Below are 26,751 nucleotides of genomic sequence, written 5' to 3'. Positions count from 1 at the left end.
GTTCTTGGTATGAGCTTTCGTGTGCATGCACACTTCTTCAGCGTATCTGAAGAAGTGTGCATGCACACGAAAGCTCATACCAAGAACTAACTTAGTTGGTCTTTAAGGTGCTACTGGAAGGAATTTTTTTGTTTTGACTATGGCAGACCAACACGGCTACCTATCTGTTTTTGATACTGGTGCACTACTGTAGTTCACTACATGCAAGGAACTGGCTGAGTGCTTTCGAATGCATTTCCTAAATCCGGCCCCACCTCACTCCTGCAGTTTGAAGTGGTGCAGTCCAAGATCTAACCACCTCGTTCGTTGCAATGCGTGGAAAGGTAGCGAAGTAGGCAGGCGGGCCAAGGAGGGGTTGCAAGAAAGGCGAGGCGCTTCAGCCCCTGAGCAACAGCGCCGCCTAGCCGCCAAGGAGGCCACGGCAAACGGCGGGCAAGCGCCTCCAGCCGCGCGGCGTTGCAAAAATGCCTCCTCTTTAAAAGATCCATGTGGGGGTGGGAAATGCTCCTTTTATTGCATCAAATCAGGTTTCAAGGGGTTGGATTGTGCCCCCGCGCGCCTCCCCCACCTTCCCCCCCTTTTTGCAGAGTCCTCTCCTCCCCGCCCGACCCCGCAAGCCCCTCCGCGTCCCGATCGCTTGACTCGTGTCTGTCTGCAGTTCAAGGCAGCAGCTGCTGCAGCCAGAGATACGGTATCAGGGAGCTCGGAGGCAGGGGGCGGGTGAAAGGGGAGTAGAGGAGAGGCGGGAATAGAGCGAGGAAACACCTGTTCCCAGTACGAAAAAAGGTGGCGGGGGGGGGAGTCCACAGCCGGCTTGGAACTCCCCACCCACCCCAACCCCACTCCCACTCCATATCTATTCTCCTATCCAACACCACAATGTCGTTTACAAATGCACACACACTAGAGGGGTCCGGGTGTTTCCCCCTCCCTCAATAGATCCCAAAATGTGTTTGGCAGTGCGCTTCCCAAAGGTGGGGAGGGGGGGAAAGAATTCAGTGCAGCAGGTTCCTTTTGCCTCCTAGGGATACAAAGAGGAGGAGGGGAGGGGAGAGAGAAACAGCCGTGGAACGCGCGGTGCAAACTCGAGATGGAGAGGGAGATCTGCCGTCTGCTTCTGGGGTTGTCGCCCACAAGAAGCGCTTTCAGGGGACCCCGGTAGAGGGTATCCCGGCGGCACTCCGAAGCAGGCGCCGAGTGTTGGGCTCTGCTGTAAAAAAAAAGTTGGGGGGGGGGGAGAAAAACCAAACCAGCCCGTGGTTCAGCTTCCGTTGCCTTTTGCAAAGGGCAACTACTTTGTTCCACCGAGAACCTGTCAGAACTGAAGCCACGATCCGAGGCAGGCAGGCGACTGGCCAAAGCGAGGCTGGTCTTGGGGTCGCCTGGCTCAAGCGAGCTCGACGCCTTTCGCATCCCCCGCGCACGAAGTTTCATCATCAGCGCTCGGGAAAGGACCTGCCAAAAAAGCTCGCTTGGCTCGCTGCATTGTGGCGCGGCTTCCTTCCTTTTCTTTTCTTTTCTTTTTTAAAGAATAATAAAGGAGGGAGTGAAACGTTCTCTTCCCTCCCCCCGCCCCGCAAAAGAGCCAAATGGATCGCAGAAGAGGCGCAGGGAGCAGGGGGGACCGGGGCAACTGCCAAGGGGGTATGCCAGTGAGGTGTGGCTTGCATTTAAATATCCAATATGTCAATGTAAGGGGAGTGTGTGTGTACGTATATAAAGTCCAGTTTGCATCGGATCGCCGGACAGATCCAGCAGCTATGAAAGGCGGCAGGACGAGGAGGTGGAGGAGGAGAAGCAGGGGGGGACGCGCTGGACCAGGCGAGCCGGCGCAGGCGGCTTGAGCTGGGGAGCTAGCAAGCGCAAGAGAGCGGCGGCGACGCCGGAGGAATCGCAGCCTCCGAGAGAGCAAGAGCTACTGCCCTCCGCTGAACCCGGAGCTCGCGTGGCTCGTTCGCTAGTACGTTCGGGCTTCCCTGCTGTCTCATCCGGGCTTTGCGCCCCCGCGGTGGCCATGGCCGAGGTCGGCGGCTTCCTGGGCTCCCTCGATTTGGATTTGCACGGATTCTCCTCGACACTTGGGAGCGTGGCGCTCGCCGACTCGCCGGGCTTTTTAAACGAGCGCCTGGGGCAGATCGAGGGGCGGCTGCAGCGGGGCTCTCCCACTGACTTCGCCCACCTGAAAGGCATCCTCCGACGGAGGCAGCTCTACTGCCGGACCGGGTTCCACCTGGAGATCTTCCCCAACGGCACCGTGCACGGCACCCGCCAGGACCACAGCCGCTTCGGTAAGCCGCGGGCGGGGTGGCAGCGGGGCTGGGAAGAGGCGTGCGCGGCGGCGCTGAGCGCTAAACAAAAGCAGCGGCAGCAGCGGCAGAACCTTTAGCTCCGTTTCCCCTCAAAGTTGTAGGGCGAGTTAGCTTGGGAAGAAAAAGCGGTTGAGCATGGAGGGGCAGTAGGCGCAAGGTGGGGAGAGGGCATTGGCAGCAGCTCGAGAGGGGCGCCCGCTGGCGGGGGGGCATGTAGCCCCTACCCGCCGCGTGGGAACGTACGCCCGCCTTTGCGCTCTGTGGAGCAACCTTGCGTCCCCTGTTTACAGCCTCTGTGCTTTGGTTCGCGTCCAAGCCACGTGGTCGCCTTTCCTTCTCCCAAACTCTTTCTTCTCTCTCGGTCCCTGAACCGAAAGACCCCCTGATTGGAATCTCCCCTCTCTCTCCCTCTCTGTTCCACCCCACCGCACCGTGTTGGTGGAGGAGTCTCCCGTTCCCTTCCCACTAGCGTCCCCACCCCCGTCTCGAAAGCAGGTGTCCTTTTTTGCTCTGCCGGATCTCTCGCGCAGTCACAATAGCCGCGGAGAGCTGCCTTTATGAACTTGTTCAAAGTGCCCCGCCGCCTTGTCCCACATACAGAACTAATTACACTAGTAATATAAATCATCCCGAGCATGGATATAATTAGAATGCTAAATAAATGCGCTCACTCCCCTGAAATGCCAGCATGTTAATTTTCAATTTCCTATTCTCCCACTGCTAAACCGTTTTGCAGGTGCACAAAAAATACTTTAAAAAGCAGGCTCTTTAAAAAAAAAAGCAACCAACAAAAACAAAACTAGAACCAAAGAGAAGCAGGCTAGGAACATGTTTTACACACACACACACACACACACACACACACACAGGCCCATGCAGCTTACAATAGGGTAGTTTGGAAAGCAGAACAGAAAACATCAGTTCATAAGTTTATTGTTCTAGCCAAAGGCCATGACAAATTTGTAGCTGTAGTATTAATAAGATAATTCATAACATAAGCTTGGAAAGCGGAGAAGAGACAGTCAGGTGCTTTTGGAAAACCCACCCTTTGCACAATTTTAGACTAGGCACTTCTCTTCCTCCCTCTCATACCTAGTCATTAAGGTCGCAACCCTATACCTGTTTGCATGGAAATAAGCACCATTTGATGCACTCGGGCTTACTTCTGAGCAATATGTGTGTAGGGTTGTGCTGCAAAGGGAATTTGAAGCATGAATAAAATGTGGAACCAAACCAACTAAAAATAGCTTCATAACTTTACATCCTTCATATGAAATGAAGTTTTGTGATGGTAGGAATGTGATCAGAGCTTGGTAACTTTTATTTGGCAAAATATGTAGACTTCAGAACCCTGTCCTTGGTTCACTGAATGCTGGGAATGCTTAATAATCATTTTTAAAAATGCAAAGAAGAAAGTGAGGTGCAGAGAAAGGAGTGGGGTCTGAGAGCCACAGGTATCTTGCAGGGACTCTCAAGAAGGTCCAACATGGAGACTTCAGCCATGCATCCAGCAAGTCTGGAATCCTGGGATAGCTGTGAGCACCACCCCTACCCTGTTAAGATGTTTGCAGTGAAACCAGTTTTGTTCTCTTTGTCTTGTTACACACTCGTGTTCTGCAAGAAATTTAAAAATATATGAGTTGATTAGGGTAAAAGAAAAAAGTCTTACGGCCCTGCACCACCCACCAAGCTGAATGGTGGTTACTCCCAAGTAAATGTGTACAGGATGTCAGCCTTACTATAAACGGTATCTGCTTGGTTGAATCAACAAGCAAAGCCCTAACCAGATCAGTGAAAGGTACTAATAGGCACAGACAAACCTTGTTTAATTAGGTCCTGAAAGACATAATATAATCTCCCTTTCCCTAGGAAGGAGATGGGTAGAAGAAATGCTGTGTACACCTCAGCTAGCTTTGGCCCAACCTGGCTACTACTAGCACCTGCATACAAACACACACAATTTCTAAACAAGCTATGGATTTTCTACAGCTGCAGGTCAATAAACTGTGAGAGCAACCTTCAGTGAACTATACAGTATTAGGTTTACTGACCAAGGATTGGCATGTAAGAGTCTAGAGCAGCTAGCCAGAGTTTAGAAATAAAGACGAAAACCTTCCCTTTGTTCAGTGACAGCAATCTTCTTTTTCATTTGGTTTGCAAGCTGAGTTTGAAGAGTTAACTGTATGGTGCATTCAATAAATCGAAACATTAGCATTCCACAAGTGTTTCAAGCAGTTGGCATCCAGCTATGTAAATGAGACCAGGCTTCTGATATAAAATATTATAGATTTCTGCTCCAGGCTTCTCCCAAAGGCAGTGTAAAATAAATAGTTATTTGTTGTAATTGGAGGGCAGAGCCTCAGGAGGGAGGGATCAAACTGGAATCCTCAGGAGCAGATCAAGTTGGCTTGAACTCTAGGCCCGAGAAACTCAGCACCTCAGAGACCTGGCATGCTGTATTAAGTTTTTGCCCTCAGCCAATCATGAACAATTAAATTCTGAAGTTTGTAGCTTGCATTCAGGCTTCAAGTGGCCTTTCACTCTTATTTTATAAGAATTAAGCAAGTGGGGAGGGGCTCAACAAATGTTTTGAGCTGGAGACTGGAGCCTCCATGTTTAGAAGCAGATGCTTAGCATAAACAAATGAAGAGGGTTGTTATCTTCATTTCTGCCTCATGAACTTTCCATAGCAATCTTGCTGCCCAATGTTGAGAACAGGGTGCTGGATCTCAGAACCGGCAGACCTTTTCTTACGTCCTTAGAGTGCAGAACACGTTTGAAGCTGGATCACTGAGGCTAGCTAGCTGGCTGTCACTGAGGAAGACCTGGGCTGTGAGTTAAGAAAATGAACTCCAAGAAGTTAAGCATGGTGAGTTGGGAGATGTAGCAATGCCCACCAACTTGGATGGCTTTAAAAGGCGTTTGGGCAAATTCTCAGAGGTTAAGGCTATCAATGGCTACTAGTTATGATGGACATGGCTACCAAGATCAGAAGCATTATGCCTCTGGGGAACATAACTGGGGAGAATGCTGTTGTGTTCCTGTCCTACTCAGGGGACTTCCCATAGGCATCAGGTTGGCCGTGATGGGAACAAGATGCTATTCTAGGTGGGCTTTTGTATGACTACTGTTTTTATTGGCTACTGCAGAGTTGTGAGTTCAAATCTTGTGTGCAGAGAGACAGACTCTGTTTCTTTACAGAGAAGGCTTATAACTTCATAGCAGAGCACACCCACTTTGCACGCATAATGTCCCAAAGTAGTCATTGAGAGATGCTGCTTGTTGGAGTACATGGTACTGAACCATGAGAATTGCCAGGCAACTTCATATATTCAATACTATGGATCTGACATTGCTTATTACTACCCCTCAGGTAGTGTTACTTTACTTAGTATTAAGGGAAACTTACATGGAGAATCATTTGTGTCTGGATACTGATTGCCTGGTACTCTGAATAAGAGTCAGGGTAGTATCCTGAAGCATTGCAAAGAAGGCAGATCTGCAGCCACTTCTGGGTGGGAGGGCTAGAACGGGAGCCTGCTTCAACAAAGTTGAAGAAGGTCAGGTGAAATCCATATGATATGCATGCTGTCCCACATCCATTCATCCCAGAAGAAAGATAATCTAATCTCATCAAGACTTGATGCAAGGAAGGGTGGTGGTGATGGGTTCTGTGGACCAGGAGCTTTCAAATTTTCTAGCTCAATCTTGGCAAATTAGGTGCTTTCCAGATGTTGTTGTGTACAACTCCCACCAGCCGTATCCTCCATAGCTGTGCTGTCTGGTGCTAATGGGAAATTGTAGTTCAAAACATTCGGAGGGCACCAGGTTGGTGAAAGCTGAGCAAGCTGTTGAGACCCCTTTCCACTTTGAATCCTGGTACAGAGGATTATGGGAAGAGTCCTAGTGTGTGCAGTCCATTCAGTGTTGGCCCTCACTTTTGCTCTGTGTGAACACCTAACACTTCTCTGCTGAAAAGTGGAAGGGAGGTCTTCTCATAGAGGAATACCTGGTACGCTTCTGAGGAATCCCAAACACAGATGGAAAATCACTGCTGCAGATAGCCCAGTTGGCAACAAGGAGGGAAAGAAGGCTATGTATTGCAAAATAACCATGTGTCCCTTCATTATTATTATTGACATGGTCAAGCACCCAAGAATGCTTGAACCAGCCCAAGCATAACTCCTCATACACGACTATCTTATTCTCTTAGCAGCTGAGAAACCATCAGCAGAAAGTAGGAGGATAACAGAGATGTAAGATGCATAGTCTCACTGGCTCAAGTCCTGTAGGCTAAAATCCCACTGCCCCCCCCCCCTTGCCTAACTACCTGCAAAACTTCAAACCAGTATTGAATTCATTTGGAACTTCTTACAGCTTTCCAACAGCCTGTGACAACCTTTGAGGCTTCACCTAACCATTTGCAAATCACTGTCCCAGCACAACGTCACAACCCGTGATGTTCATTTAACTGTAGACCAGCAGTGAGGAGCCTGTGGCCCCTCTGGACAATGCTGAACTAGTACTGTCTGTGGGAAGGGTCATAGCTCAGTAGTAGAGCATCTGCTTTACTTGCAGAAGGTCCCGGACTCAGTCCCTGGCATCTCCAGGTAGGGACAGGAGAGTCCTCTGTCTGAAACCCTGAAAGAACCACTGCCAGCTAGTGTGGACAGTACTGAGCTAAATATTCCTGTGTTCCCCCTGCCTATTGGCCATGCTGGCTAGGAGTTATGGGAGTTGGAGTCCAGCAATATTGGGAGGGCCATTGATCCTGCATCACTGCTATGGCCACATAACAGTGATGCAATTTTGGGCTAAAGGCTGTAGTTCTTACTTCAGGGCATCCTCAGAAGGTTCGTGAAGGGGCTGCTCTAGAAAGAGCATTTAAGGTCTGGCAACCTAGGCTGCAGATGCACAAATTGACTGTACTGTACCTCCGAAGTGTACTGTTATGGTCCCAGTGTCTGTGCTTTGTCAAGAGCTGAGTCGGAGTTGAACTGTCCCCAAGCCATATTGCATTTCTTGAATGGCAGGTACCTTAATACTTTGAAAGCGAGACATGTAGGAAGCCACCTTTCACCAAGCCAGACTTTTGGTCCATCTGTCTATCTACATTGACTGGCAGGGACCCAAACAGCGTCCTTTCCCAGTCTCTACCTGGAGATGCCAGGGATTGGATCTGATCTCTTTTGTAAGCAAAATACAAGTATCCGTGTTTACAGCAAATCCCAGCAGTCCATTGCCTCAGCATGGCAAAATGTGTACAATGATGTTAAGAGCCATTTCAAGAGCCTTCTCCAACCTGATGCCTTCCAGATGCTTTGGACTACAACTCCCATGAGTCACAGCCTAAGGAGCCATGCTCACATCAGCCCCAGTATCTTCTAGCTGTGCTGGCTGGGGATGATGGGAGTTGCTGGGGATGATGGGAATTGAATTACAACACTTTTCCATGTGTAAGTAGAGCTGGAAAAGTAGTCACTCTTACTTCTTAGTACCCCCTTTTAAAAATCCCATGCATCAGTTTCATAGTGGAAATGACCAAAGTAAAAAAAGAAAGAAAGCATATTATTCAGATAAAGCAATTTACCTTAGTTCTCCTTTCCTTTAAAAAAAAGGGGGGGTACTTGACTTGCTGTTTAATGTTCCAGTTTTTCATACTTTTATTTTAGAAACTGAAAGCAGGATGGTTCATTAAGTATTTAGACTACTAGAGACTTTGGAATATGTAGTTTGTAGGCAGTATAGTGTCCAGTGGCAGCAGCACCCCTGCTAGGGCAAACACTGCAGCAAAGTTTTGCTGCATCAATCAGACACCAGTTCTTGCCTTTGCCTGCTCTGCTCTGCCCTCACTGATGTCCCCTGAAGCAGGTCACTCCCTCACCTTTTGCACAGCAGGGTCAGCCTTCTTTGTAGGTGGGGAAGCTTGAGAAGCTTGCAACGAAATTTACTATATATATGGTGTACACACACACACACAGCACAGTCACACATACTTTGGGAGGTTCACCTTACATACAGGAAGGGTTGGATCCAGACTAGTACTCAGAGTTCCATTCAGACTCATTGAAGAGGGAAAAGACAATCAATGGCTACTAGACACGTTGGTCATGCTGTGCCTCTACACCTGGAGGCAGCAATGCTTCTGAATACCAGTTGCTGGAAACAGCAGGAAGGGAGAGGGCTCTTGAGCTTGGTTCCTCAGTTCCTGCTTGTGGGCTTCCTTTCGGGAGCATCTGGTTGGCCACTGTGGAAAGAGGATGCTGGCCTAGATGGGCCACTGGCCTGATCCAGCAGGGCTTTTCTTATAAGAAATGAGACAGGGGGTGCAATTCCCCACCCCACTTCCCACTTCCCCAGGCATCCTCCTGTGCCCCAATGGAAAACTTTCTGGGAGTCACATGCAAGCAAGGGGGCGGGCAGAAAAGTCAAAAGTCAGAGGTTTCTTATGCACTCATTACCACAATCCACCTCAACTGATGCATTATTGGACAAATTCATGGAGGAGGGGACTAATGGTGGCTACGTGATTATGGGAGCTATCCTGTGCCTCCATACATTTGGAGGCAGTAATGCTTCTGAACAGTGGCTGCTGGAAATCACAGGAGAGGAGAGGGCTCTTGGGCTTGAATCTTGCTCCCTGATTTCCCAATCAGGGACCTTGGCATCTTGGTTGGCCAGTGTGATTGCAGGACACTGGACTAGATAGGCCACCCACCTGATCTAGCAGGCTCATCTTATGTTCTCACTATTGTGGTTCAAATACATGGTTCAGCAGTCAAAATTGCTTGAGAGAAGCCCAAAGCAGTGTTAGGCAAAGAGCATGGCCTCAGGAAAGTCTCATGGGCCAGGTAAAGAAGCCTGCATTCCCTTGAGAATGGGCCTGAGGTTCCCCTCCCCAGTTTATATTCACCAAAATGACAATTTACCATTGCAGTTGTGATCGTATGTGGTACATCATCAATAGGACTCAATGGCTATGAGTATTTGGAGCAGTAGATACTGTTGCAACAAGAGGCCTTGTGGTGGGTGCCTTGAGCGAATTGTGCCAGGGAGTGTGTAGCTGGTCCAAAACTGCTTTCCTTGCCCACCACAGACCCTGATCCCCCAAAACATGAGCAGCAATTCTGCCTGCTCAGCAGGGCTTTGTGTGTGCTAGTGTGTGTTGGGTATACTCTTTGCTGCTGTTGAAGCTCTCCTGAGATTTTGCAGGCTTTGACATGGACACCCAGTGCACCTGTTTCCAAACAGTTGCCTGGGGGGCAGTTGGGGGGGTGCGAGAGAGAGATTTAGCTGAAAATTTAGATTTGCAGATACTAGTACAACATGCAACATTGTTCTGTAGCCCCCTTGCCCGTGGATATGGCTGTACGAGGAGAGACAGGTGCAGGCAGCTGAAGTAATCCTTAAACAATTGTTTTAGTAGTATAACAATGACTGGCAGGCTGCCCTGCTCCAATGGAAGTTCAAAGATAATTCAGCTTTTCAGACATCAGAAATTCCAGTCAAATCTCACAGAATGTGATCTGGAGAGGCTCAAAAGAGTGAGTGGAATGAATATCTCCACCACAGAAGAGAAGACAAGAGCTGGAAAAACAAATCATGTTTGGCCACAGAAAACTCCCCCTTGCAAGCAGAAAGTGAATTCTTGACTGAGTCCCAACAGCCACTCCCAGTGCTGGTGAAGCATGGGTGTTGGAGGCTTCCCTTGCAAACTGAGCTAGATAATGGCAAAATTCTTTCCCAGACACCTAGGTTGGATTTGCATTGCAGTCATTCTTTCTTTAAAATCTGAAGCATGCTCCTCAGATGTCCAATTTTTTTGAGGTTATATTGCAGCTTTTGCCAGCCTCTTTACTACAGCTCCAATCAGCCCTAGCCGAGACATAGAGCTGCAATTTCTAGAGTTTCCTGCAAAGAAGGGTTGGTGGTTAAACTGTTCCAGGAGGGGAATAAGGGGGCGGGGTGTTATCTACTAACAACTCTCAGCACCCTTGACAAACTACAGCTCCCAGAATCCTTTAGTTGAAGCCATGACTGTTTCTAGTGGTATCACAAGTCTTTAAATGTAAGGTGTTAGAGTCACCCAAGCGAACATGTAACTGTTTTTGATATGTGATCTTAATGTTCTTCTGTTTGCCAAATGTTTTAGCTGTTCCTGTTTTATCTGTAAACTGCCTTGAGTCCCTGTCAGCATATAAATAATAATTAAGCATATAAATAATAATTAATAGTATAATAATGATTAATGCCTTTATTAAGGGGTCTCTGAAGGCAAATGACATATAATTCTTAAACATGAACGATTGATTTTGATTTATTTATTGTATTTTTATGCTGTTTTTCATTGAAATGAATCCCGAAGCAGCTTACAAGCAATTATGATTAACAAATCAATATAGCATTTATCAGGGACGCTGGCGGCGCTGTGGGTTAAACCACAGAGCCTAGGACTTGCCGATCAGAAGGTCGCCAGTTCGAATCCCCGCGACGGGGTGAGGTCCCGTTGCTTGGTCCCTGCTCCTGCCAACCTAGCAGTTCGAAAGCACGTCAAAAGTGCAAGTAGATAAATAGGTACTGCTCCAGTGGGGAGGTAAACGGTGTTTCCATGCACTGCTCTGGTTCGCCAGAAGCGGCTTAGTCATGCTGGCCACATGACCCGGAAGCTGTAGGCCGGCTCCCTCGGTCAATAAAGCAAGATGAGCGCCACAACCCCAGAGTCGGTCACGACTGGACCTAATGATCAGGGGTCCCTTTACCTTTATGGCATTTATCACCCATAAAACAATATTAACAGCATTAACAAAATAGCAACTAAGAACAATAAGCTCAGTGCTATTAAGTTCATACACACATGCTCCACACCCCATGACTTATAATCTTTCACTTAATTCAATTCATTAAAATACACATAAAACACACATAATGCCCATTGTTAAGACAGTTCAGCCAGATGTTGCACCGGCTGACATCCTCGGGTAGTGGGCCATGGTGCAAATGGTGGGGCTCTTTGGCCTACCATCAGTGGCAAAGTGGATGTAGCTTGCCCAGGCACTATGGATGAGGAACTTGCCCAGATTGCTCTTGATAATAGAGAGGTCCACTCCCACTTATGGAAGTCCAAGACAAGCTTGTCCCTCCAGAACGACAAATCACAACTGCACTCTGTGTAGCGGCTGGCCACAAGATCCAGCAATGCCTCCATTAATATTATGGTATCTAAATCATATGTGCAAGGATATTCATACATAAATTGAATCACTGTCATAAAACTGAAAGGAAACAGTAAACATCTGAGTGCAGTGTCCGTCCATCCCCTTCAAATTTTGATAAGCATGCCAACCTCAGTTTGTGTTCATAGCAGGGAGAGATTTGGTTTTTTTAATGTTCTTAGCTGAAGCAACATCATCTTTCTATCTTAAGCTAGATATAGCTGTGTCTTCACCACCTCAGTTTTCACCATGGTCTTCTTCAAATAGGTGCCATAAAAATAATTGCAGGCCCTTATAACAACAAAAACACCATAAACAGGCAGAAAGTTCTAATTTTCAGTAACTTCACACCACTCATTGTTTCAAACACATGCACACAATAACTTCACCACCAAGCTGTTTCCAAGAGGCTCAGCAGCCTACAAAAAGGAAGCAACAGGCATGGTCCTAGCTGTTGTGAGGTAATACAGGCTAAAATAGGCTAATTGCCCACAATAGTGGCCACTCCCTGACTCAACTCTTCCACTGAGCACATTCAGCCTTGCTAAAGTGGTATTCACTTTAGTGAATGCACTAAAAAGCATCCTGGTGTGGTGAGGAAACCTTACCTTGTTAGGTGTCCTGATCACAAGGAAGCTTCTGAATGCATTTGGCCAACATAACCTCCCTGAGACTGTCTCAGGCAACACAGGATGGTCAGGCTTGAGTAGGTGTGCTTGGTGCATCTGAGGATGTTAGTACAGTGGGGCAGCATGTGTATGTTCTCTCTCCATACTTTAGTTCCATGTGCCATGTTCTCTGGAAGGCATGAAAGGGACTTTCATTTCATCCTATCCTTCTAAGGCAGGAGAAATTCAATGTAGAATGTTCGCTCAGCACCATAGCATTGCCAACAATAGTTTCTGGGGTGGGGGGGCATGTGTCCTTTTTAAAGAGATGCATCTTAGCATGTGTGAATACACACCCATCCTTCGATGTACTTAAACGTATTTTACACGAAGGAAAAGCTTTATAAACAGTACCAAAAGTGCTCCAGGCATTTAAGGTTGTGGAAGGTGTTTGTGTCACATGGAACACTAGCCAATTGGGATTTGTGGTTGGGTACAACAGAGTTGAAGCTCAAACCAAATGCAGTGTAGGGTATGTATGCAAGGCAAAGCTCCAAGTGTTTCTCTCAGTGCAACTTCTGGAGCCAGAAGCATGAAAACCTTCTTTTCTGGAGAGTGACGTATTTAAAATGAATAAGTAGGGCATGCGCAGGCTCAAGCAACAAGGTGATACTATAATGAACATGGAGTGCAGCAAGGCAGTCACGATGACATACCTGTTCTATGTATAGCCATGACATCGTCCTTGCACTTGAGGTCTTGCTAGTATGCCTTGTGAGCTCATGAGTGACTGAGAAATGAATGGTTCTTCCGAGTGGTACTTTGAGAATCTTAGAGCTAGCAAAAAAGCATGTAAGTGATGTAACCCAACCAGGGCGGGTCAAGTGTGCTTGTGAAGGGTTGCATGGACATTCTAGAGGCTCTATAAATAAATGGGAGGAACCATGTGACTATCACTGCTCTTCTCTGCCTAGCCTGTTCCCTTGCTGTTGAATGCAACCTCTCTGTGTGCTGTTAGCTGCAATTTGGGGTTCCTGATTTGGAGGCCCCTTAAGGCCTCCATGAAAAAGTAGCAGTTCTGACCTCCTCACTGCCATGTGTCTTTCTGGCCTACCACACCAAATAGCCTCATGTCTGATGGAGCTACAGCTGCCCTGGCTGTACCGAAGGAGGTAAGTGCAGGGTTTCCCAAACCTGGGTCTCCAGCTATTTTTGGACTACAACTCCCATCACCCCTAGCTAGCAGGACCAGTGATCAGAGATGATGGGAGTTGTAGTCCAAAAACAGCTGGAGACCCAAGTTTGGAAAACCCTTTAGTGGTAGGAATGAGACTGGACCTGCTGCTCTGGGCTGCCCCAGAGCTGTTCCCTACATTGAATAATTTACTGCTATGATTACATGGACCCCACCTTTGGGGTCCATAGAATTGTAGTGTTGGAAGGGGTTCCAAGGGTCATCAAGTCGAACCTGTGCAGTAATCACAGCTAAGGAATCCCCAACAGATGGCCATCCAACCTCTGCTTAGAAACTTATTGCCTCGCTCTCACTCTGGATGCTTCAAGTACTAGGAGCCATTGATAGCCCTCTCCTCCATGAATTTGTTCACTCTTCTGTTAAAGCCATCCAATTTGGGCAACTGGCTCATGATGCAGCTACAGCTGCCTGACACAACATGGCAGCAACACACCCCTCTCCTCCTGGCCCTAGAAGGAAATGGGGAAAGGGAAACGGGGGAGGGGGATGCTAAGGGACTACTTACCCACTTCCCTGCATTTTAAAATCAAGGGAGACAGGGAGGAAAACAGAGGCAGCACTTACCAAGAGGGAGGTCCGCAGGATTCACCATCAAGGTCAGCGTCATTCTGGCATCAGTGGTAACAAGCAGAAGAACAGGTTGGGGGCAAGGCAGAGGGCCCACCCGTTTCCCAGCCCAGTTCTGCTCACACCTCCACATTAGACCAGCTAAAGTCATATGCGAAGAAGTTTGGTTCCGCTTGTTGAGAAGCCTCTGGCTGACAGTACCAGCTAATGTTTCCAACAGCTGCTACAAACACCTGTGGAAAGCCCCCTTCCAATGTTCTTTCTGAACTGCTTCTACTCATTCTCCCTCACTATGTAACTGCCTGCCTTTTTCCTGGTTTTTGAGTAGTAGAGAGGAACATGGAAAACAATTTACGGGCCTTCCTTGTTCTCTCAGCAGCTCTGAGTCCAAGAAGTGGGGTGCTATTCCAGGGAGGGAGAGGACTCTAGCAGGCAGAGCCAAGAGAGGGTTGATAGGAGGTGAGTGACTGTAGTGACTTAGGAATTGCTGGCTGCTGTGGTCACTCAGAAGGTTTCATTCTTGTGGAACTTCATTCATAGTCCTCTGTTGAACTGGCCCATAGCAGCTTAATAATCTGCTTTTATGCATTTGTGCAATTCTTACTCATTTTTAGGTTACTCTGCATAGCATAAAAACAGATTGTTCCTCTTATTATATTTGTGACTTTAATTATTGCAGTTGCAGATAGGTAGCCGTGTTGCTCTGCCATAGTCAAAACAAAATTAAAAAATTAAAAAAATTAAAAAAATTCCTTCCAGTGGCAACTTAAAGACCAACTGAGTTAGTTCTTGGTATGAGCTTTCGTGTGCATGAAGTGTGCATGCACACGAAAGCTCATACCAAGAACTAACTTAGTTGGTCTTTAAGGTGCTACTGGAAGGAATTTTTTTTATTTTGTTTTAATTATTGCATTTGTGATTTAATGTATTCCCTCTTTATGGTATTTCCCCAAACTGTTCAGTTTTTCATATGAAAGGTTGGTTCCACCACCACCCTAATCCAAACGATATTTTTATATCCACAAACGCTCTTTAATAAAGCTTCTCCAAGTACTGCTGGAAGAAATGGATTATACTGACCCGTTTTGTACTGGCTTCAGACCACATTTTGTCACTCAGGCTTGGTTTCTCTGATAGATGATCTTGATCAGAAGGGAAACCAGGAGCAGGAGGGGGAGGATGAGGGTGTGTCGATTCTCCTTGATTTCAGCGGCTTGAGATACCGTCAGCCACTGAACCTTTCTGGATCAGTTCTGTGGGATGGGGTTTGGGGCATGATGATATGATGGTTCTGATCCTACCTGCAATGGTGGTTTGAGAAGGCAGTTTTGGAGGATCTCTGCTGAATCCTATGGCACTTGTGTTATGTTATGGCACTCTCTCCTCCCACCCTACTCCCTAACATCTGTATGAAGTCACACAGTAAAATCACCTGAGGATTTGGGGAGAGGTGCCGCAAATATCCAGCTCAATTTCTCCTTGACAGGTGAGGCTGTGAAGGTCCTGAACCAGTAACTGAATGTGGGAATGGGCTGAAAGCAGGCCAATAAATTGAAGCTGAATACTGCTAAGGTAGAGGCACTGTGGATATATGTGCTTTGGTTTGGGGAAGTGGTGAGCTAGGCTCTGATGCAGATTGTACCACCCACCACCCCTCCAAAGTCAGCAAATTCATAGCCTAGTGCCAGCTTTGTCACTAGAAGCCCAGGTTGACTCAGTGACACAGCTTTGGTTGGTTCACCAACTGTGGCTGTTTCTAGACAGTCTAGCCATGGTTATCCATTATCTGGAATCTTCCAGCCCTCAAGTTGACATGGAAGCTTCAAGTGATGCAGAATCTGGCTGCCAGACTTTTGATTACCACTGCTACATTTCTTTGTATACCAGTCATAAGAGAATTTCATTGGCTGCCTGTTTGCTTCTAGAGCCAATTCAAGCTGCTGACACTTGCCTTGTAAGGCCTAAATAGCTTGGGGTCCAAATATCTGAAGGAACACCATCTTAAGGTATACTGTTGAGAGTTTATTTCCCCCAGGTACTGTCTTTATCAGAGATACACTCTCCAATCTCAAGAATGAAGGCTTTTTCAGCTGTGGTGCCCTGGCTGTGGAGCTCCTTCTCAAAAGAAGCCTTCCTGGCAACTTGGTGCCAGGCAAAAACATTTATATTTGCCCAGGCCTTTAAAATTCTTAAGACTTAGTCGTGTTCATTTTAAAGATGATTTTTAAAAAAAGATATTATTTGTCCTTTTATTGTGATATGATATAATGCGTTGTGAAATCTGGGTAGATTTTAAATTGTTTTATTTACTGCAATGATGCCCACCAAGAGTGATATTGTTTGTATTGAATAACTCTCCGTTTTTAATTTCTTTTCAAAGGAATTTTGGAGTTTATAAGCTTGGCTGTAGGGCTGGTTAGTATCCGCGGTGTGGATTCTGGACTTTACCTTGGGATGAACGAGAGAGGAGAGCTGTATGGATCGGTAAGTATTAGCCCTTCAGGTTTATGGAATATCAAATACTGTTGGAGTGGGTAACATTAAGGTTTTATTATGCCTTGATATTTTCCAAGATACCCACTTCAATCTCTTGTGGCTCCGACTTCCACAGCCACTCTTTTGCATTTGGGATCCCCAGCAACTGAGTAGTGACCATGGCACCATTATGGTGCTGAAAATGAGCTGCAGCTATGAGTTGCAGAAGTAGTAGGCTCCACAAAAAGCGAACAGAAGTGTAGGGTCTTATAGCCCACGTTAAAGGTAGCCACCTATGAAGTAGGCAGTCAATGATCAAGTAGGATGGGAGTTATGGCTCAACAACATCTGGAAGACTATTATCATTATTTAATGTATTTATATCCCACCTTTCTCCCAAATAGGGATCCAATGTGGCTCACATTTTAAAATGTTATAAATTACAAAGTTATTTGTATTTGACCAGTGGTCAGCATCACCCACACCTTCGTTATCTATGCCCTGTCTAAATAAGAAGGTCTTAGCTTGCTGGCAGAACGATTACAAGGAGGGAACCATTCGTAACCTCTGTCGGGAGGGAATTCCACAATATGGGAGCAGACACAGAAAAGGCTCTCTCTTGTGCAGACTTCACCTGCATGGATATGGGGAGGGGCTGTAGCTCAGTGGTAAAACACCCAGGTCCCTGCCACTGCTTTAAAGGTAAGCACCAGTGCCTGCCTTGAGTTATACCCAGAAACTGACTGGTCATTTGCTGTCCATTATTTGTTTGGGGAGTTTCTGGCAGACCCAAGCAGATCCAAGAGTATGACTGATAGTGTGTCTCTTTTGAGGTTCTCATCTTGTTTAGGAAAGCCATGAAGCACAAACCATTGTCAGGTCTGTGGGTATTTTGTGCTTATATTTAAATGCTGCATTCAAGATCACCACCAAAGATAAGATCACCACCCTGATTTTGTGACTCAGGGTTCATCCACACTTACTGTATATTTTGCCCTGTGCTTTCTAGGCACAGGTCTGTGTCCAAGCACTTTTTCTTTTTCTTTTTTCCCCTGCCACTTTCCCCAGGAAAGCCCACATTTTAACTCTGAATCAGAACAAATGGCAATTCAGGCTTTCCACAGAATGGTTCTCAGTGATAAGGTTTTTGCAGGGACAGGGCTGGGGCCCAAAAAAAGTGCTCAGGCATGGAGCTTTAAAGTGTCTAGAAACATTGCACAGAAGAAAGTCTGGATGAACCCTCAGTTAAAATGTGAACATTTAATAAAGATGCACATTTTTTCACTTGCATAATTTCCGCTGCTGTTTTACAATTATTTTGCATAGTTTCTTCTGGTCTTGCTACTTATAGTGAATTATAAAAAGCCTCACACACAGCCAGTGGAAATCTTGTTCAGACACACCTCTGGGCTTCTGAGACTTCAGTGAACACATTTTGGCATATCTTCCCAGTCATCTGGGTCAGAAACTTTGGAAGTTTTTGAACTTTTTGAAGTCGAAGATGGAACTCTAGGAAGTTCTATATTCTGCACTCCCCTATAATTGTGACATGCACATGGGACTGGCTATCGCTTGGATGCGCTCTGCTTTGGAGCAGCCCACAATTTGGACCGGAAATTCGCCAGTCTTGTTATGGATCTTTCCTGCTCAAATTAGAAAATAAGACCTGGGTGTCTCGATAATGCTAATCTGATTTAAATCCCAATTCCAAATCAAAGTCCATTCAGACTAATTGTAGTATCCAGTTACCCCTCTGTGATGTGTTCTCTTGGCAGTCTCAGCAGGAAAGCCAACCCCATGCTGATTTCCAGTTGGATGATTCCATGCCATAAAAAATCTCTTGACACATACAGGATTCTTACTGGATTCTGCTTTATGGCACAACACTGCAATGCTATTTGAAGGGTTGACATGGGAAAGTTTCGGATTTGGCTCTTTCTAAGCATCTAATGCAACATAAAAATATTTTTAAAGACCAAACTAAACGCAGCCATTTTGACAAGGTCTGGTTGCCACATATCAGCAATGTAAAACAGAAGTGACGTTAATGTTAGACCTACAGCCACTTACTTGTGGAGAGGCTGTCACAGATAAATGAAGCCTTGGCGATACATTCAGTGATTCAGTTACTTGACAGCGTTCCTGCTCATTTTCTTTCTTCTATGTTCTTTCATTTTATTAATTTCATAAAATATATATACCACTTGATTGTGTGTGTGGGACCCTCAAAGTGGTTTACTGAAAAGAATAAAGCAGTAAAATTATGAGTAAGAAAGAATGACAACAATAAATTGAAACTATTGAAAAGTTAACAATACACTAAAAACAGATTAAAACTCACATCAGCTTTCTATACATCTGGGTAGGCTTGTCTAAACAAGAATGTTTTTAGCAGGTGCCAAAAAAAGTACAGTGATGGTGTAGTTGCAGAACAGGTATTCTATGGGAATGGAAGTGGTTCAGTGGGCATTTATGGGGGTAAGGTGAAACTGAGGTATATGTAACTGATGTATGTATGTATGTAACATTCTGCAGGTTTTGTTCAAATGTCATTTTATTATAAAGACAATAAAATATTCTACAAAATAAAATAACCCATCAACACCGAAATGTTCAGCATTTGCAAATTTTCACCATGGTGGACACAGAGCAGCATCCTGCACAGGCTGGAACATAGGAAGCTGTAGTTCCATCCAACCCAATGTGTTCTGCTTTGAATGGCAGAGGCTCTCCAGGATCTGACACAGGAGCCTTCCACATCACTTGCTATCATTTTGCAGTTGGAGGTGCCATGGGATTGAGCTGGGACTTTTCCAGATGCAACTGCATCATTGCTAGTGTGTGATGATGTTGAAGCACATTATGAAGGAGCAGGTTCTCAGACACGGCCACTAATCCACATGCATTGGCTTTCTCCCTCATGGCTGCCATGGTGAAGAGGCCTAGTTTGTATGACATGTACAGTGCAGATTTTCCAACTGTCTGGCACGGGATCCTCCATGAGATGTGTAGAGAGCCAGTGTAGTATCGTGGTCAGGGTGTTGGACTAGGACCTTGGAGACCAGGGTTTGAATCTCCACTTGGCCATGAAGCTCACTGGAGTTTACCCTGGGCTAGTCACTGCCACACCTTGAGCTCTTTGTAGGAAAACATGGTATATATATATATATATATATATATATATATATATATATGGAAGAGAGAGAGTAACAAAGAGAAGCTTCCCTGAAATAAAGATTGCTAGCCACAACCCCTCTTCTGTCACAGAGCATTGTTGCCTTGCACCGTCAGTTTAGCTCATGTCCACAGTGCATGGCAGCAGCTCTTCAGATGAAACATATATAGCCCTACCTGGTGGTGCCATTGGGGATTGAATCTGGAACCTTCTGCATGCAAAGTATATGCTTATGACTGAGCTATGCTTCTCCCCACTCCCCATCCCGAAAAACAATTAGGAACATAGATTGTTGCCTTAACCTGAGTTAAGCCATAGCTCCAATCCCGCTCAATATTCTTTACACTGACTGAATGTTGGAAGATTCAGGACACATAAAAGTAAGTACTTATTCACTCAGAGCATAAATGGTCTCAGCCCTGTATACCTGAAGGGTATACCCTTAACACCCCTGTGTTCAGCCCGGACAATGAGGTCCAGCGCTGAGGGCTTTTTGGAGGTTCCCTCACTGTGAGAAGTGAGGTTGCAGGGAACCAGGCAGAGGGCCTTCTCAGTAGTGGTGCCCACTCTGTGGAATGCCCTCCTATCAAATGCCAAACGGATAAACATCTAGCTGACTTCAGAAGACATCTGAAGACAGCCCTGCAGAGGGAAGTTTAAATAAAAAAGTTTGATGTTTTATTATGTTTTCATATATTTTGGAAGCCGCCCAAAATGGCTGGGGCAACCCAGTCAGATGGGCGGGGTACAAATAATAAAATAATTTATTATTATTATTATTATTAGAATATGGAACTCGCTCCCACAGGAGGCAGTGGTGCCAACTTGGATGGCTTTAACAGAAGACTGGAGAAATTCAAGGAGGAGAGGGCTATCAATGGCTCCTAGTACTTGAAGCATCCCGGAGTAAGGGCAAGGCAAGGAGGAAGGGTGAAAGCATTCACACGCCTTTGTGCTGCGAGAAGGATGGGAAGCTTCTCCCACGTTTGATCTCGCCATGTCACCATACACATATACATCATACACTCTATAGTCTGATAGGTGACTTTTGCGCCTCCAGGGAGGGCCGGTTTCACCAACTCCTAGGTATGCCTCTGCTCTTACTGGTAAAAGCTCTCTGGGATTTCATGCTCAACCCTATCAAGAGATGCTGGGGACTGAACCTGGGACAAAGCAGCTACTCCTGTAAGAGGATCCTTATGGGAAAGGATGTGGAAAGGATTCCCTTAACAGGCAGTAGCATGGCCAGCAGTATATTGTGCAAAGGAATACTAGTCAAGTCAATGGTTTTCTTAAAACCAAGGATTGGGAATTTTCTTCCATTCAAGGACCACATTGCTGATGGGCAAACCTCTGGGATGCCACATGCCAGAAATAGGTAGAGCCGGAGGCAAAGTGGGTGGAAGAACAGATGTGACTCTTAACCTAAGCCAGAAACTTCTACAATGCACTCATCCCTCTCATCTAGGCAAGCAATAGTTCAGGGGGCACATTTCAGGTTGGCAAAAGCACCTGAGCAAAGTATGGAGAAGGACCAGTGAGAGGTGTAGCCTAGGAAGAATCCCAAGGGCCAGACAGAGAATTATGGGGGTCACATTTGCACGCGCACACACGTGCACACACACACATATGTATATGTACACAGCCTGATGTTCTCCACTCCTGTCTTAAGCACGTTGTTCATAGAAGGCTCTTCCCAAATAGGTGGCCAGGCAGGACAAATTAAAGCCTGGTCTAGATTACAACAGTGTGCCCAACTCCAGGACAGCCTGCTCCCCAGCCATCAAAAAGGACCCTCCCGTGAGATATTCTCTTTGCAAGGGGAAGGCTATAGCTCAGTGATAAAAGCAACTGCTTTGCCTGCAGAAGATCCCAGGTTTGATCCCCCAAGGAATTTCCGTATATGGCTAAGAGAGAACCCTGCTTGAAACCCTGGAGAGCTGCTGCCAGTCAGTGCAGACAACCGAACTGGATGGACCTAGTCTAGCAGTGTTCGTGTGTCAAAGTCCCATGCTCAGATTAAGCCAGTACCATGGACACAAAAGGATGACTAATTCCGAAGGAGCTGAATCATCGTATCAATATCAGTCAACCATTCCTGGGCTTAACTATTTTAGGGATGTGACCTCAGGATATCCTTACTGCCTTGGGGCATGACCTCAGCCCATGGTTATGTTGCTTCTCGGAATCCCTGTGCTCAGACAGAACCTCCCAGGGTTGTTTTGCTCTTCTCTCTGGAGCAAAGTCCCTAGGAATTAAACCACTAGGGCACCTACTCAAACATTTGCCATTAGCCTTGGTTCTCCTAAACACCATATGAGGTGCTACTCCTGTTTCTCGGGGGCTTATTTGATGGAAAGCTCCTCCATTCAAAGTCATTTATAACCATTCATTCAAACAAATCCAAATGTCAGGGAGAATGGAGTCATGGAATCATAAAACTATAGAGTTGAAAGAAACCCTAAGGGTCCTCTAGTCCCTTGTGATGCTAGCATAGCGGCCTTCTTTCCATGCTACCTCTCCATGTGCAAAGTCAGCCCCACTGTGTTCTATGGGTCTTACTTCCAAGCAAGGAGACACAGGGTTGCAGCTATAAACTTGGGGTACATAGGGATTGCTGGGGAAGGACAAATACAGAGCATCTCATGGGCTATGGCACCCATGCTGCAGATAGACAACAGAGGATGGGTACCACTTTCCTGCCCTGCTTGTAAGCTTCCACAAGGCAGCATGTGTTTGGGGCAGAGCCCACACTTTGCATGCCAAAGGTCTCAGGTAGCATCTCCAGGGTAGCAAGTGATGAGGGGCTGCAGCTCAGTGGTGGATCATCTGCTTTGCATGCAGAAGGTCCCTGATTCAATCCCAAACATCTCCGGGTAGGGCTGGGAGAGGCTTCTGCCTGAAACCCTGCAGAGTCAGTATAGGCAATACTTTGAAAGCCAATGTGGCATAGTAGTTAGAGTGTTGGATTAGGACCTGGGAGACCAGGGTTCAAATCCCCACTCGGCCATGAAGCTCACTGGGTGTGACCTTGGGGGTCGGTCACTCCCTCTCTGCCTAACCTACCTCACAGGATTGTTGCGAGGATTAAATGAGGAGCAGGAGAACCATATATGCCACCTTGAGCTCCTTGGAGAAAAAGGTGGGATATAAATGCAACAAACAAACAAACAAACAAACAAGCACACACACACACACACAGCATGAGACCCTGGAGAGCCACCATCAGAGTAGGACCACATTGTCCAAGATGGAAAGGAATTTATAAACCTTGCTTCTTATATTCAAACGGCATGCTGAACAAAATGGGTCTTTGGGTTGATCCAGCAGCGCTGCCCATGTGAACAGAATGTTTGTAGATTATTCTTCATAAGTCTTTTTCTCCCCACCCACTCTCTCTCCCTGATCCCCTCTTCCACCCCACCTACACACACAGAAGAAGCTGACAAGGGAGTGTGTTTTCCGTGAGCAGTTTGAAGAAAACTGGTACAACACTTACGCTTCAACCCTCTACAAACACTCTGACTCCGAGAGACAGTATTACGTTGCTTTGAACAAAGATGGCTCTCCCAGAGAAGGATACAGGACTAAGAGACACCAAAAATTCACTCATTTTTTACCAAGACCTGTGGACCCTGCTAAGATCCCTGCAATGTACAGACATCTCTTCCACTACAGGTGATGTTCTCTGCAGCTTGAGCAGCCAATGTGTATATATTTACTTGGGTTTCCATGGTTTCTGCCAGGACGCTCCATCCCATAGCCATTCCATCGTTCTTAACAAATCTGGATACCAGATAGAGGAAGCACTGCCTATTCCTTGGAGTTTTCTTTTCTTTTCTTTCTAAAGGTATTATCTCGAGGTTGAGTTTACTCCCGTGGCAGGTGAGGATAGGGGCAGGGTGGGAGCCGAGCTTGGAAAACCCTACATAAAACCATTCATTAGTTCAATTACTCTCTTTATCTGGTGGGCTAAGAGAAGGCAAAAATTGACACAGGGGAGAAAATATTATTTCTGAAATGACAACCACCACCGCCAGCACCAATTCCTAGCCACGCGGCCATGGTGGCCACACCACAGAAGACCACAGCAATGACTTGTGTGTACTGCTCACAGGCTTGGAATAGTTATTAAGAGGGCCCACAGAATGGATGGGGCCTCTTCCTATTTGACACTTGGATTCTCTTGAGATGGCCCTAGCAGACTCGTTCTATGTTGCTAGGCCAGAACTCCTCACTGTAGGCTCTAGCTGATAAGACTTCCATAGTGGGAAAATGGAGGGCAGAATCTAGAGTATCCAAACCAAAGCTTACATCTGGCAATCTTGGGATGTGAGGGAGGGGGGGTGTTGTGTGTGGGCACACACGTGTGCATGTTTCCTGCTGTTGGAATAGGAGCAGAGGAGGGTGGGTCAAGGACCTTAACATTCTTAACACAATCCTGTTCCTAAGGACAAAAATCTATTTATAAAATGTATATGATATTTATTTTATATATTTATTTATTTCAAAAAAAATTACTATTTTTAAAATGAGAGATATTATGGCCCAACTTTCATCAGGAAGGGTAAGGTCCTATTGGAACAGGAGGGAGGAAAGGGGGTGGGGAGAAATGAGTTTTAAGAGCTTTTCGGCAATAAAATTGTCTTTATATATTGCGGGTGGCTTGCTAATTTATTCCAGTCACATCCATTGTTAATTATGAGGCCCCTCCAGATAACATTTTTTTTCTCTTCACACGCATTCAAGATGAGTTGTTCTCTTAATGGGATCGATACTCCCACATTTATAGAATGGAAGGGACCCTGTCATGGACTGGCTAGACACAGAGGAATGGTGGGAGGGACCAGCTGGGGAACCTCCAAGGGAAGACGGCTCAGAGTCCAGGGAGTGGTGGTGGGACAATGGTATGTGGTCAGAGGGAGAAGATGGAGCAGACTGGGAGGAGGAGGTGTCAGGAGCTGAAGAAGTAACAGGATTTAGTAAGCAGGGAGAGGCTGTGGCAGAGGGCAGTCCAGAATCAGCAGGAAAGGAGGGGGGCCAAGAGGCAGAGATGAGGCAGGCTGCTGAAGAAGCCAGGGGGTCTCCCCCTTCTGCTGCGACCAACTCCCTTCTCCCCTGGTCTCCCAGGACCCGAAGAGGTATGAAGAGGTCGGAGCAAAGACGGACGCGCCGGCGTTGTCTCAGATTGCTCAGGAAGGACCCAGGAGAGGAGGAGACTTAGTCAGCTGTGGGAAGGCGGGGACCTTCAGTCTTCACAACTGCCTTATAGGGGCAAAACCTACCAAGAAGAGTTGCTGTGCTCATTAGGCCTGGCACTCCTGAGCAGGCCTTGTCTCTAATAAAGAGTTAACTTCACTTACTCTGTGTGATTTATTGCTGGCTGGCTTCCAGACACCCCAAGGGTCATCTAGTCCAACACCCTGCAGTGCAGGAATCACAGTTAAATAATCCCTGACAGATGGCCATCCAAGTTATGCTTAAAAACCTCCAATGAAGTAGAGTCTACCACCTTCCAAGGTAGTCAACTCCACAGTTGAACAGCTGTTCAAGCTGATTTGCACCCTCAAAACTTTCAGGATCGTCACATTACATGAGCAGCAATCCATCTGTGAACCAAAGCCTTTCAGCAAATATCCTGAAATCTTTCACTTAATAAATTCTCCAGGTTTTAGAATGTGCCCCACCCCTACCTCTGTTGCACTGTAGCATCTTGGCAACAACCTGATTTGAAGTTGCTTCCTTGTGGTTTAGCCACTCCCACATACTTCCTGTATCTGTTGTTCTTGTGGAACTGAACAAAGGTTTAGCACAACAATTGCAGCCCAAACATTAGGACTTAAAAAGTGGAAGTAGGGTGCTGGCATGCTGTCACAATGTAAATCATTTACACTTAATTGAAAGAGGTGTGGAGACGAAATTGCTGCCCACCTGCTCTCTTTTCTTGGGGGGCTTTGCTTGCGTGTGGAGTAGTGATGGGGGAGACATTCAATTCAGTCCACACTTTAAAAGCAAACCGACCTGATATGAACTTCCTGAAGCAATATGAGAAGCAAAACACAGCCGGGTTTTGAAATTGACACTTCTCTGAATTTTGCAAGGCAGTTTCATCAGTCAAGTAACCTGTATGAAAATGCATACTGCTAGGAGGATGTGTGCATAAACACGCATGGACACATGAAAATAACATATAAAAAATGTGTTATGTATGGGGAAACTACTCAATAAAAATGTGTGTATCAGGCAAAAGTTGAATACAAAAATAGTGTGTATATTTGGATAAATTTGCCTTCAAGTGAAAAGGATGGGACAAAAAGCACACACTGGTGCGGGAATGTGGAGAATGGAGTTTAGGACTGGAAGAATAACACTGGGATATGGAGAGAAACCAAGGCTGACAGTTACCGGTACATATCCATTGTCAGGAGGGTCAAGAGGAAGCTGATCCCATTAGGATTTTGTTTTGCTCAGGGAAAGTGAACGTAGCCCAAGCAGAGGATACATGCAACACACATAGCAAGGGGAGGGCTGTGAGTGTGTGTGTGGAGAAACAAGGGTGATGTGTGTGCTGTGGGTAAAGAAGCAACTTAGTGGGGACCAGATAGCTGCAGGGTGCAATGAGGGAAGGAGAAGAAGCCAGATCTCTTGTTGCAGACAAATGAGAGACAAGAGCAGCAAGAGTAGAAGCTTCAAGTGAGCAGGGGTGGCATGACATCACAGTGCAACTAACTCCTGCTGTGGGGATGGGGGGGAAGGAGAGAGAAAGGGCAGGTTGGCAGAGACACAAACGGTGCCATAAGAGGAGGAAGAGGAGGCCAATGCAGGAGAAACATGGGGGTGTCAAAGAACATTAATATCTCAATAGAAGGAGCAGGCAGCCCAGTACAACTATAAATTCGCACTGGGAGCATACACCAGCAATAAGACACCCACCTGGATATGCTCTAAGACCGTAAAAAGAAGCATAAAGAACAGGAGTAGAGCAACCAGTTAGCAAGTAAGAGAGAAAATAAGATACTGCAGAAGAGGATGGGCTTCTTAATTATGATGCTTTGAGATAGGATGGAACCCAGACATTCTGCTGCCTGAGGCAAAGGACAAGAGGGCACCCTCCACGCCATGAACAGAGACTAACTAGACTGGGAGTTGA

The 26,751-nt window shown here is 46.3% G+C and overlaps 1 protein-coding gene and 1 long non-coding RNA gene across 5 annotated transcripts; one reads left to right on the top strand and one right to left on the bottom strand.

The window, feature by feature from the left end:
* The first annotated feature begins 1,844 nt into the window (after positions 1-1,844).
* Positions 1,845-24,959, top strand: FGF16 (fibroblast growth factor 16). Of its 3 annotated transcripts, none has more exons than XM_081897977.1 (4): positions 1,845-2,288; positions 16,332-16,435; positions 23,041-23,279; positions 24,732-24,959. In XM_081897977.1, the coding sequence occupies exons 1-4, from the start codon at positions 2,015-2,017 to the stop codon at positions 24,823-24,825; spliced, it is 711 nt and encodes a 236-aa protein (XP_081754103.1). In that variant the 5' UTR covers positions 1,845-2,014; the 3' UTR covers positions 24,826-24,959. The 3 variants fall into 3 exon arrangements, with proteins under 3 accessions (XP_081754103.1, XP_081754102.1, XP_081754104.1); XM_081897976.1 differs by having other exon boundaries at positions 23,038-23,279; XM_081897978.1 differs by lacking the exon at positions 24,732-24,959 and having other exon boundaries at positions 23,038-24,390.
* LOC309362327 lies at positions 8,808-14,405 on the bottom strand. 2 transcript variants are annotated; one of them, XR_014164914.1, is made up of 3 exons: positions 13,949-14,404; positions 12,846-12,966; positions 8,808-10,220 (listed from the first exon to the last, which is right to left on the bottom strand). It is a non-coding gene; the product is annotated as an uncharacterized lncRNA (long non-coding RNA). The 2 variants fall into 2 exon arrangements; XR_014164913.1 differs by lacking the exon at positions 8,808-10,220 and adding an exon at positions 10,693-11,812 and having other exon boundaries at positions 13,949-14,405.
* Positions 24,960-26,751: the final 1,792 nt, after the last annotated feature.

The sequence above is a fragment of the Podarcis melisellensis genome, assembly GCF_964234715.1.
Source record: "Podarcis melisellensis genome assembly, chromosome: Z".
Classification (NCBI taxonomy): Eukaryota; Metazoa; Chordata; class Lepidosauria; order Squamata; family Lacertidae; genus Podarcis; species Podarcis melisellensis.
The sequence above is the reverse complement of the archived record's forward strand: the minus strand, read 5'-3'. Positions and strand labels throughout refer to the sequence as shown.